Source organism: Trichoplusia ni, chromosome 21 (genome assembly GCF_003590095.1).
Source record: "Trichoplusia ni isolate ovarian cell line Hi5 chromosome 21, tn1, whole genome shotgun sequence".
Taxonomy (NCBI): domain Eukaryota; kingdom Metazoa; phylum Arthropoda; class Insecta; order Lepidoptera; family Noctuidae; genus Trichoplusia; species Trichoplusia ni.
The window spans coordinates 6765772-6778124 of record NC_039498.1 but is presented as its reverse complement, the minus strand read 5'-3'; the positions used below and the strand labels follow the sequence as shown (position 1 = coordinate 6778124).

The 12353-nt window shown below is 37.3% G+C and overlaps 1 protein-coding gene across 2 annotated transcripts in view; it reads left to right on the top strand.

Annotated features, from left to right (window-relative positions):
• Positions 1-12353, top strand: part of LOC113504282 (protein daughterless) — a 187792-nt gene that overhangs the window by 28266 nt on the left and 147173 nt on the right. Inside the window, exon 3 of one of the 2 annotated variants that reach the window (XM_026886521.1) lies at positions 10282-10389. The exons of the other annotated variant lie outside the window; for it this stretch is intronic. Within the exon in view, the coding sequence (XP_026742322.1) occupies positions 10282-10389 (108 nt within the window). The remainder of the gene's footprint in view (positions 1-10281; positions 10390-12353) is intronic. 2 annotated transcript variants of the gene reach the window in all.

The following is a 12353-nucleotide window of genomic DNA, read 5'->3' as shown; positions in this document are numbered from 1 at the left end:
ATTATGAAGTAGTAAACCCTAACAACTGAGTAACAGAGATCACGATAAAGGTGTTTGATAGTATCTGGTAAGGTAGGTAAGGCCCTTTTTTTTTAAATTCAGTAGATTCAAATACCTATGCAATGGGTCACTTCAGATCAATAAACAAGAAAACAGTGCTTCTTTAATGCACATAATATAGGATTTCTGGCCAAAATCTCTTTCTCCAACTCAACCCGCAACATAAAATATTAATTTATACACGTATTAATGCTTTTTATATTAAATTTAGATGTCTCGTGTTACGTTCGGTCATTAATTAGATAATTAAAGCGATTTCGATGGTGTATCAAGTGCTAGGGGTCAAAAGGTTGCATAACATATTATTTTTTTGTCGTCGTGGGAAAAATTGTCTTTGTAACACCTGGCAGACAACCACAAAGTTTTAAAGTTACGTAGTTGCAGTTGTGTGAGCGAAAGAGAGCGATAGTCGTAGAGTGGCATCTCCTTTCTACAGTTGTATGTCTTGCTCCATGGTGTGTATGGAGTCCTTGGATAAGTCATTGAAAAAGTTCTTTGTGTTATTGTGTTACATGCGTAATATAGTAAACTTAGCTATTACTTACACTTTAATGTTTTGAAGGTGAATCAGGCAAAACAGACTTTTTTATATCTTTCTCCTTCTCTTTCTTATAGTCTCTTGAACTAAGTTATTTAATCCTTGTGTCTCAGAGGTTTCGCAAAAATTCATGTCACATGCACAAAGTCACCCAGACTCAGGACAAGCATTCGTGGATCACACAAATGTTTGTCTTACGCCGGGGTCGAATACGAGACCAGTCGCACACTGAGTGTTTGCGTGGTGATCTCAATTATTTGGCTATCCGCATTAATATTTGTTTTGCAGGAATAATGAATTTGGACTTATCATGAACTTTAGTTCCAATGGTAGCGCCTAGATGGCGTTGCTATGAACCTAATGAACGGCTTCAAAAGTAGCGTTACTCCACCCCTAACTTCTTTTTCAAAGTTGGTAAAACATATTGCACAAAAATATGTTTGGGTTTTAATTTGAATAATGTACGTATGTAAAAACTTCAATTTTTGTTTATGGAATTCTAGGAAACAATGGAATTACCAATTGAAATGAAGTAAATACAAACCCAAATGATGAGATGGAATTATCTCTAGAATTAGACCTGCAGCCTCTATACGCCTATGCCTATCAATGTTCATATCCAATTAAACTATAATTAAGCTCCACGCATCTACATTGACCCCATAGCCATCTCAACAGGACGCAAAGATCAAGACTAAAAAAATAGGATGACATCACCATATAAATTTCACCTTGCTGCTAGCCCCCCGTGGCGAGAGCGTTAATATACACTTAATTAACATATCTTACCATTTAGTAATTAATTAATGAGAGAAATAAGAATCGTTTCTTAAATAAATATGCTTTTGATTGTGAGTTTTCGGATAATTATATTCAAGGTGATGTATCTTTAGTCTTGGACATTTTTTTTTATAAACGTCCTAAGGAATTTAATCCTTGTGTCGCGGAGGGTTTCACAAACATCTAAGTCACATGCACAAAGACACCCAGACTCACAACAAACATTCGTGGATCACATAAATGCTTGTCCCACGCCGGGATCAAATCCACGACAGGTCTCGAACAGTCAATAGTATTTAATTAAATACTGAAAACTAAAACAAAAAAAATTGTGACTGAATCCTAAAAACAAAAGATTTTCTCATTGACCAAAATATTCGCGACAATCGTAACCCGAATAAACTCAGCAAGACTTTCTTACAAATGCTGAAAGTCTTTACTACATGTATCAGCATGCTTATAGCTCACGAAACTGGTAATTTTGTTTACGAAGTTAAAGGAAAATATACAAAATCGGTTGCGCTGGAGAACGTATGGAAAGAGGCCTATGCCCAGCAGTGGACAGCTATAGGCTGAGATGATGATGATGATGATACAAAATCCAAAGTCTTTTGGAGATGTGTCTGACGTACTATAGATTTATATAATTAAACATAGTCAAATTCCTTATCTATACTTAATATATAAAGCTGAAGAGTTTGTTTGTTTGTTCGAACGCGCTAATCTCAGGAACTACTGGTTTAAATTGAAAAAATATTTTTGTGATGAATAAACCATTCATCGAGAAAGGTTTTAGGCTATATACCATCACGCTGCGATTAATAGCAGCGAAAATACTATGGAAAATGTGGCAAAAACAGGGCTAGTGTAAATCATAAGTCATATCTTCTAACCACGCGGACGAAGTCGCGGGCAACAGCTAGTTGGTGATAAAGACAGTTTCTGGAATACCAACTCGATCTCAGTTCGATTGATAAAGTACTCGATTCTGATGATAGTTAGCTCATTGCTAACCCCGTGAACGCATGTAAGCAGGGTTAACGATAACGTGAAGCGGGACAACAGCTGCCCGTCGCGCTGCATTCCACCGACAGGTTATGTTAGGGTTGTCACTCCAGTACGAAGATAAAATCCCTACTAATAGTATAAATGCGAAAGTAACTCTGTCTGTCTGTCTGTTACGCTTTCACGTCTAAACCACTTAACAGATTTTAATGAAATTTGGTACAGAGATAAAGTTCACCTTGAGAAAGAACATAGGATAGTTTTTATCCCGGACTTTTTAAGAGTTTTCTTGGAAACGCGATATAGCCAACCTCGACGCGGGCGAAAAGCTAGTAAATAAATAATAATAAATGCGGACAACATCACATACACATTTTTTTCTGAACCAAAAGTAAGTTGCTAAAGCACTTGTGCTATGGAATTCAAATACAACGAAGGTACCACAAACACCCAGACCCGAGACAATGTAGAAATGTGTTTTTTTACATTGACCCGACCGGGGATCGAACCCGGGACCTCAGAGCTAGCGACACCTTGAATGCGGTGCGTACGCCACTCGACCATGGAGGTCGTCGAGATGTTTTCATCAATGAAATGTTGACGGATTGTTATTGTGTTTGAGAATTGCTGATTGAGGGTCTGGCTAACTCAAAGCGATTTTTGTATCTAGTTATTATACGGTGTGTCATCGACGGATGTCCAAATGTTTGTTCTGAGTTTGCATATTCTTTGGATGTTCGTGAATACATCATATCGCATATATGACATCATACATATACCGCAATAGAAGGATCGAGTTATTTACTTCTGCTCTCAACATAGAAATATAAAAACTTAGCATAAAATATAAATTTATGCTTTCTTCTACTTTATTTTTTGCAAAAACCGCGAAAGTTGTAACTTATTTTAATAAATAGTGATGCACTCTTAAAGTATCGAGCATAGATGAGGATTATATGAATTAACCCCTTAGAACAGATCATATTAAATCACATCAAGAATGGGCATAATATCTAAGTATCGTCTTTATTATTTTCTCACACTTATATTCCATTTTTATCATGTTTTGACAACCCTATTGATTGTGGTCAGTACACAATACCGCGAAGGATGTGAGCGAGATCACTGAGAGCGTTGAAGGGTAGCTCGGAGAGGTGCGTGACTAAGTGGCCGCGAGCGTTTCACTTGCGAGGTTAAGCGGCTCATCGTACGGTCGGGATTTCGATGGGTGACCTTCCTGTTTGCTAATTTGATATTATGTGTGTATGAATAAGTTATTATATATATTGGTTATATCTATTTAGGATTATTTTTTTATACACGGCCCTTAATCAATTCTTACAGTCGTATTGAAGATCTATAGTAAAAGTAGCCTTTAAGTGTCAGGCATTCTCTATTATTGTCAAGTGGAATGTTACTTAGTAAAGAGGCATTTAGGACTTTAGTAAAAAAAATAGTGCTCCATTTTATTAAACAGACACATTATAATTCTATTTACAATTCTATTTTTTTTGTGAAACCATCACCAAACTTTTTGGTTTTAACCGCAGCAGCACATTAAAACTAAGTTCCCCAATCATTTCGCGGACACGTGCAACGACACTACGCATTTTGATCTGGACATAGGCCTCCTTCAAGTTTCGCCAAAAATCGTCTTCGTTCTGACGTAGGAAATAGTATTTACTAAATACACCCTGAATGTCCTTCAAGCATACAATATATATCTATTTATAGCTACGGGAAAAGGCAATAAAAGGGGATGGAACTTGGCGAAGGGGATATAAATAGGGCCGGGGAAGGGAGGGGGGGGGAGGAGGGATAAGTTGCTTTTAATTCGCCGCATTGTCTTTGTTGCCTCTTAGTTGTGAGATGTACTGCTGTGGGGGAAAGTGTTAGGTGTTTGTTTATTTTGTTCTAGGGTTTCTTAGGGTTCTTTAGGGTTTGATGGCTAAATTGTTATCATGATTATTAATATGATATTGGGACTGCTTGTTTTTAAAAGGACAGACGTATTTTTTTCCGATTTCCCACACATTTACGCGTAAGGATCCGCGGGCAAAATATTAATTTACAAAAGAACAAGTTTTTTATTGTGTAATTCGTTAAAACGAAAAGTATGGGTCGTGGCAGTCTCTCTACGGAAATCACTGAATTCAACTGAATCTGTTGATTCTTAATCGACGAAATTAAAGAAGAAGCAAGCAAAGAAACATCATACACGATCTTAAACAAAATTATCTCATGACCTTCCACGATAAACTAAACACTGATCTGATTTGAAACAATGGGTAGAGCTGACTTTTGTTACACACATATTGTGTAACAATGTTTGGATACGACTCTCTATTGAATGCGATGGTTTATCATCACATGTCAATTGTCAACTGATTATCGTGGTGATTCGGACACGTTCGGCTTTCGTCGGTAAACTTCGGGTTTGTCCGCATAAACGAGTCGAGATTCTTGCTGTATGTCGCAACGCAAGCAGGTAACTATAATAGGAGACTTCTTGAGAAGGAGTAGGGCCAGCGAGAGCCACGTAGTGCATGAGTAAGCGATCCCGTGACTCTGGCTAAAGCAGTAGAAGATTCCCGGGGGTGTTTTAGTTAGTGGAAGTCCGACATATACTAACTTTGTGCCCTCAACGCGGAACTTCAACCCGGTAAAATAAATGGTAAATGGAATAAGATGCACTCATGTCTTTTTATTCTCCTGTCCCGTGATCGTCGAAAGGAACTTGTGTCGCGAGGGGTTACCCAAACATTCAAGTCACAAGCACAAAAACATCCAGACTCAGGACATTCGCCTATCACACAAACTTTTGTCCCTTACTGGTATCGAACGCGCGACCCATCGCGCTCAGTGGGTTTGGCTTGGTGACATCAGCCACTCGGCTATCTGTGCATCTGAATTCACACCTGTTTATCTGCTACTATGCTGAATTACGAGTAATCTCAGTCGATATGCAAGTGGCTTCTCCTACTAATAAAATAAACACGAATGTTTGTATGTATGGAAGTTTGTTCCTCTTCCACGCAAAAAACGCTTGGTTTTGACGAAACTTGGTACACAGATAGTTTATAACCAGGATTAGAACACATAGGATAGTTTTTATCCGATTTCATGTTATGATCACTTTCGATTTGTAATGGGCTGGCGGGCTTGCGAGCAAAAGCTTGCTCTTTATAATCGTGCTACTTGACTTTATTTGTCATTGTCTAATCTGCTGATTGCAATCCTTGCATTTCTTTAAAAGGCATTAATATATTACATCCGGATAACGTTGAATTCAACTTTGTTTTATCACCAAAGTATGTAACACTTGTCTCCCGCGTGCAGTGGGGTTTTCATTTTTCCTTCTCAATCATTATCACCATCATCAGCCCATATTCGTCCACTGCTGGACATCGGCCTCCCCAATTGCACGCCATCGAGATCTATCTCCGGCTGTTTGGCCGTTGCTATCTGAATACTTCTAATTAATTTCCAAGGTTAGGTTCCAAGACAGTCGATCGTTTCTGGAAATAGCGAGCTTTAGTGCTAGGGGGTTTCCTTGGGTAACATTGTTATTCATTGTCCATAGGAGTTGCGGAAAAGACTGGTATTGGGGGCTTGCATCCGAAAAATAAAAAATTGTGTACTTGTTGTCTCCTTTTTCTTTACTACAGCTTTCTACAGGTGACTGTTCAGAGGATCATTAAATAAATACCTACTATGTCTAGCAATTGAAAAAAACAAACCGAAATATAGATTAGATAAATATGTTGTTTTTGAGTTGCATAATTTTGAATGAGTAAACCATGACGCGACCAAAAAAATCTAACATTTTTTTCACAAAATCTAAATGGGTATAATCTTTGAAAGTCATCCTGCGTAGATGATTTTAATCTTACGATGTTTCTTCTCTTTCCAGTTATATTGCTGTTTCACTTGAAACGGAAAGTAATAATCTAACTAATCAATAATTTATTTATTTATTTATTTATTTATTTATTTCCACCTTATCACTAACATTACAGGCTTATATCCTAATGCGTTAGTGAGGCACTTTACTTATAACTAGTTACTTACTATAAAATTTAAACAATAAAGAAACAAGATATTCTAATTTAAAGATAACATTAATTAAATCCATAAAAAAACAATACAATAACAATACTAATATGTAGCTTATTCTATCTTATAACATAATATATACAAAATAATCTTTGCGAGTTCACTGAACTGACACGAAAAAATATCTACACTAGTCTGGATTTCGTTAATTGTGCGGATCGCTCGCGTAAGAGGCGTTTTCGATAGTAGATTGGTCCTGGCGGTTGGCACCGACAGCAGTGGCGGTCGCCGCCGTCTCCACACGTAGCGGTCCGGAACACTAAAACACAAGCGCTGCAACACTCCCGGGTTGAACTCTAGGCCACGAATTAATTTAATCAAATACACGACCAGCGTGAACTCTCGCCGCACCCTTAACTGATTGTACCCGACCATACCCAGTACAAACAGTGTGGGGTACATAAGTGGGTACAAAGGATACACTCCGTACAGTCTCCAGTACAAGTGGCGCGTGAACTTGTTCTGCACGCGCTCCAGCATGACCGAGTACTTGGCTTCGTGTGGAGCCCATATGACAGCACCATACTCCAAATGACTCCTAACTAGTGCATCGTATAATACCCTTATTGTCGTTATATTCGTGAAGCCCTGCGACTGCCTATGTACAAATCCGAGGTTCCTGTACGCCTTTTTGCATATCTTAACGATATGTTCGCGAAAAGTAAGATCTGGAGTGAGATGTACTCCCAGATCACGTACTTGTGTGACTCGCTGTATTGGTGTCATCTCAGCTTTGTACCCATAGCAGATAGGGTTGCGTGCACGAGTGAAGGATATTACCGAGCATTTGGATACATTAAAGTATAGTTTATTGTCATGGCTCCACTTCACCACTCTGTCAATGTCATCCTGGAGTCGCGCACAGTCTGATTCATCCCTTACCTCGAGCAGCAACTTGAGGTCATCCGCGAACAATAAACATGCACTATGTCTGACGACCTCCGGAAGGCTGTTTATCATTATAATAAATTCGAGTGGCCCCAAATTGCTGCCCTGACTTACTCCAGACCTAGTGTAGTAAGGCTCCGATTCATAGCCATTGTAGTCAACATATTGCTGGCGGTCTTTCATGTAGCTTATAATTATAATTATAATTATATAATGTAATTATTATGATCTAAATGTTTCTTTGGGTTTTTTATTCTGCCTGTATCGCGCGAGTAAGGGACGCTTGCTAATTACTCGATGGAGTAAATAACAGTGTGATGTCATCAGATATCGTTTATCCATGTGTAAGTGACTTTCATTTTTTATTATTTTCGACTGTCATGTTAGGTTATGTTAATTTGTTAAATATTTGTCTATCTGGTTTTTACTGTTTTTTAGTATCTATATATCTGATTGGAAACCAAAACAATTTTCTCAAATTTATGGAGTTTCTTGCCGGTTCTTCTCCATAAGAGTGACACTTTGGAACCGCGCAACTAGAGCCATCACCTTAACGTTTTGACAGTGCCTGGAAAACGGCCTCATTGAAATAAAAACTTTTGATTTTGACATTTATAAATAGGGAACTCATGGGTGACTGGTGCATGTGAACTAAAATGTTAGTAGACCTCTCCTCCATTTCCAATTCTTTCGCACATTAATTAAATTTCTTACTTCTAACAAATTCTAACGCTAATGGAATAATTTTCATAAGTTTCTCTATTAAAACTACTGTTTTTTTTTCTAATTAAAGCTCAATTAGTAAAGTTTAACAGCCATCAAATACCCTACAAATATATTTCCTTCGCATCTTTCACACAATCCACCATCGCCTCTTCCATTCTTTATTCCTCATTCATAAAAAAATAAAATCTCAACAAAATTTGCTTCAACCTAAAAAAGCTCAATTTTGTACCAAGTTTATTGAATCAAACTTCCAAAATTTTCCTCCACTGCAATCACTTTTGACATCGTCTGTACACATAGACGGTCGGCCGGCTATAAAAGCGAATCGGCAACTCAGACAAGAGGCTACTACTTACTAAGGTATACACAGACATGTGAAGCAAGGATTCTCGCTAGTATTGTCTACCTGCAAGAATTCAGAGGAATGAACGAACTTTTTTGAGTTCTTTCTTTTTGTCTAGTTTAAAGGGCCTGTAGACGAATTTCATTTCGTCTTGCGTTATCGCTGAAGAATATCTTTGGATTGAACTGATAAGACAAAGTCATAGTTCCTTGTCATAAAGGAATGTTTATACATTTGAAGTTTTGTGATCTAATGAAATTTAAAATTGCATAGGTAGCCCCTCAAAAAAAGTTAACCAGCACTAATGTAGTTGAAATTTTCAGTTAGTGTCTTATGGATTTTTTCGATGGATACGATTTTTGCTGTATTCGTTGGTTATTTATGTATATTGGATTGCATCTCATTTATAGTTGTCTTAAAGTGACGATTACTCATTAGAGTAAGGTACCGCAAACATTATCGATATAATTATGTGGTGTGTCGAGTTGTGGGGTACCCTAAAAAAATGTTGAGCCCCATGAGCTAGTCGATGCATGCATGCCGCTTTCTGACATGTGCCAGCACAGCTCGATCTAGAACTTTTCATAGTCCAGATATAAAATTACGAATTCTTCGATAAATCGTACCTTATCCAGTCTCATGCTTTTATAAATTCTAAAAGAACCCTAAGAACTATCGTACTAAATAACAGGACGGTCCTTGACGTATTCAGTAGTAAACGCCCTTGTCCCTTTAAGGGCGTTTAAAGTAAATGACGCCAAAAGGGTCCCGGCCCTTGATGCCCTATTACTGGTTTTACTGTTTTCCGTGGTAGATTGATACAATTATACTTCCTTTATTTTCTACCTTGGATAGCAGTTAGGACGAATATAAGGTTCGGTGCTAGTTTTATGAAAAGAATCCGCATTAGGATTCATGTTTTATCACATATAATAATTGGTCCCTATCCTATGGCATTCGTTAACAAACATTCCATATCTTTGAACAGGTCCAATGACCAACGAAAATGAACCTTATAATTAAGATTTAGATATTATTTGCAAAATTTAAATCCTGGAAATTACATCCGCCCTACTCACTTCAACAAGTAAAACATTGTCTGATCACGAATGGCGAATAAACTACAAAAACTTACGGAATGCAGAGCGATACTAGAATTTATTCACAAGAACTGTTGGTTGTTAAGGATATAGGATTTTTTGGTTAGATTTAAGATCAGGATACAGTATCTACAACATCATTCTTAGTATCATGGTGCCCTGTTCTCTGTTCTGTGTCTGTTGCAACGTCCCATAATGGTATTATTTATATATTTACGACTTTAATTAGCTTAGCCCTTATTAGATCGAGATCTTCCATCTTACATGTAACACCTACATTTGTTCTCATTATCAATATTATCATCATGCCAACCTTTTCCCAACTGTTGCGGTCACCTTCTAGTCCAAACAGATGCAGCTAAGTACTAGTGTTATACAAGGAGCGACTGCCTCTAATCTGACCTCCTCAACCTACTTACCTGGGCAATACGATATTCCTTAGACTGATTTTCAACCGGGACCCCCAATTTAACTTGCCTTGCGGAGGAACTCGGTATGACATAGAAGGTCATCGTACGTGTGCAGTTGCAGCTTAGCCACGAGGGTTCTCACTATCAACTGTGTCTATTGTACTTAATCTACCACAATTTACACCACGACCGCTGTTAACTATTGTGTCTCAAAAGTACCACCATTTACACCACGAACGCTGTGAACTATTGTGTCTCATAAGTACCAACCATTTACACCAAGAACCGCACAGTCACCACCTATTTCTGCACCAGTACGGGGTGGCGGCGACGTCGTGCGCGGCGTCCAACGGGCACCACCAGCCCGACCGGCGCCACCACCACCACCATCAGCACCAACACGCTGATGTGCCACCACAATGGGTGAGCCGTTGTGTTGTGTTTGAGCACGTGTGTTTTTCCCGCCTTAGCACTTGTGTTGTCCTGTTGTGTATGTTTCTTTTTTCAGATGTATTAATTTTTATTTTACAATTCGCACTAGCTTTTTTGTGTATTTTAACACCGTTTCTGTTGTATTTTGTTTTATGTGTTGTGTTCCTTGTTTTTAATTCATTTTGTGTTTACTTTTATACTTTATTTGTGTTTTGTTGTGTAGTCTTCAGATTTCTGTGTTGAGCAGTATTTTATGCACGTGTGGTATAAAATTAGCCTCGTCGTTTCAATTTATATGTTTTTTGTATTTATTTCGTAGTCTAGTAAGCTTTGACGTTAGATTTTCATGTAGTCAGCTCCTAGTTTTGCAGCACGAAAACGTCGTGTCGTCTTATTTTTTTTTTTGTATAGAAGCCCTCTTTTTGTGGTTATATTTTTAAGCAGGTTTATGTAATTCTGTCGTGTATAACTTATTAATTTGATGTTGTTGTTAGCTGTGTGATAATTTTAGATATAAGATTTGTTATGCTTGTAACATTTTCCTTATTTTCTTTTAGAATCTCTTTACTCTTTGGAATTTTGGAACCTCGCACCTAGAGTCGTCACTTTTACGTTTTGAATGTGTCTGGAAAACGGTCTAGTTGAAATAATTACTTTTTGATTATTATTTTTACTACTTATGGTGTTAGAAAGTCTTCTAATAAACTAGATTAGCATACTTTATTATTTGTTTAGCAGTTCCTGTGTTACTTCAAGCAGGTTTTTATACAAAAGGTATGATTGTTACGCCATTTTGACTATAGCCAACATATGAATAGTTTATTTTTAGTTGCATTACTCACAACTTCATATTATTTTTTTGTTTATAAACACACCTGTCCAATAACGAATATATTAGTTAAAATTTACCAGTTCTACAAGATATCACATTGCTTTGTTTTTAAATACCTTGCTTTTAAAATATCATCTGTGTTTTTTTTTTGGACGTATAATATTGCTTGCGGTTTCTTTTTATTAAAACCACAAGAAAAGGAAAAGAGGTAGTTATTTCCTAAATACTAAATGCAAGGAAATGTCACAGGAGTCAGGGGTTATCCAAAACACCGTTGAGATAATTTATACACACTTCTAATTAAAAGTAAAGGAAATGATCATGAGGTAACAAACATCCCAGAATAATTGGAATATTTGGAATCGCCCGCAGTGAGCTAGCGCTCAATGTTCAATCTTTTTATACACCGTGATTTTTTAGTCGACTTACTAAAGCAGCCCAGTTCATGTATCCAATGACCAGACCACGTTCATGATAAAAAATAGGTATTTATGAGATTTGAATAAATTTAAAATGCAATTTTTATTCAATATTATGATACAATTCGTAGCTTTTGAGAAACAGCTCTGTTGCGAGTGCGGTCCGAGCCTTGTAACAATGGTGAGGGGCGCGGGCGGCTGCGTTTTTATCATTTTTAAGTGTATATTTCAGATTTCATTTTTCTTCGTACTTATTATCTTAGTTGATGATAAAAAAATAATAATCGCGCCTAGGGGTATTTTACGTCGGATACATGAACTGGCCTGCTTTTGTAACACGACTAAAAATCACCGTCTATATTGGAAACCCAACCAATTTTTGCACTTTACAAACGTTGCCAACACTCGATCTTTTTAGTGTTTTAGTTGTTATAGCGTCAATTAAAATACGTAAGTTGTGAAAATTACAACTGTGCTAGCTGTCACGGTTCGTAAGATACAGCTAGGTGACGATCCGATCGAATCCTAAAATCGTATTGATTTTGATTATAATGACCTATTAAGCAGTGGATTATTCCGAGCAGATGATTGCAAATAACCTCGCAATCCTCGAATACACGTGTAAAGTACTAATTAACGATACAAAGTACATTAATTAGAACAATACCTTCGTTTTAAATTGATATGAACTGAAACGTGCTCTA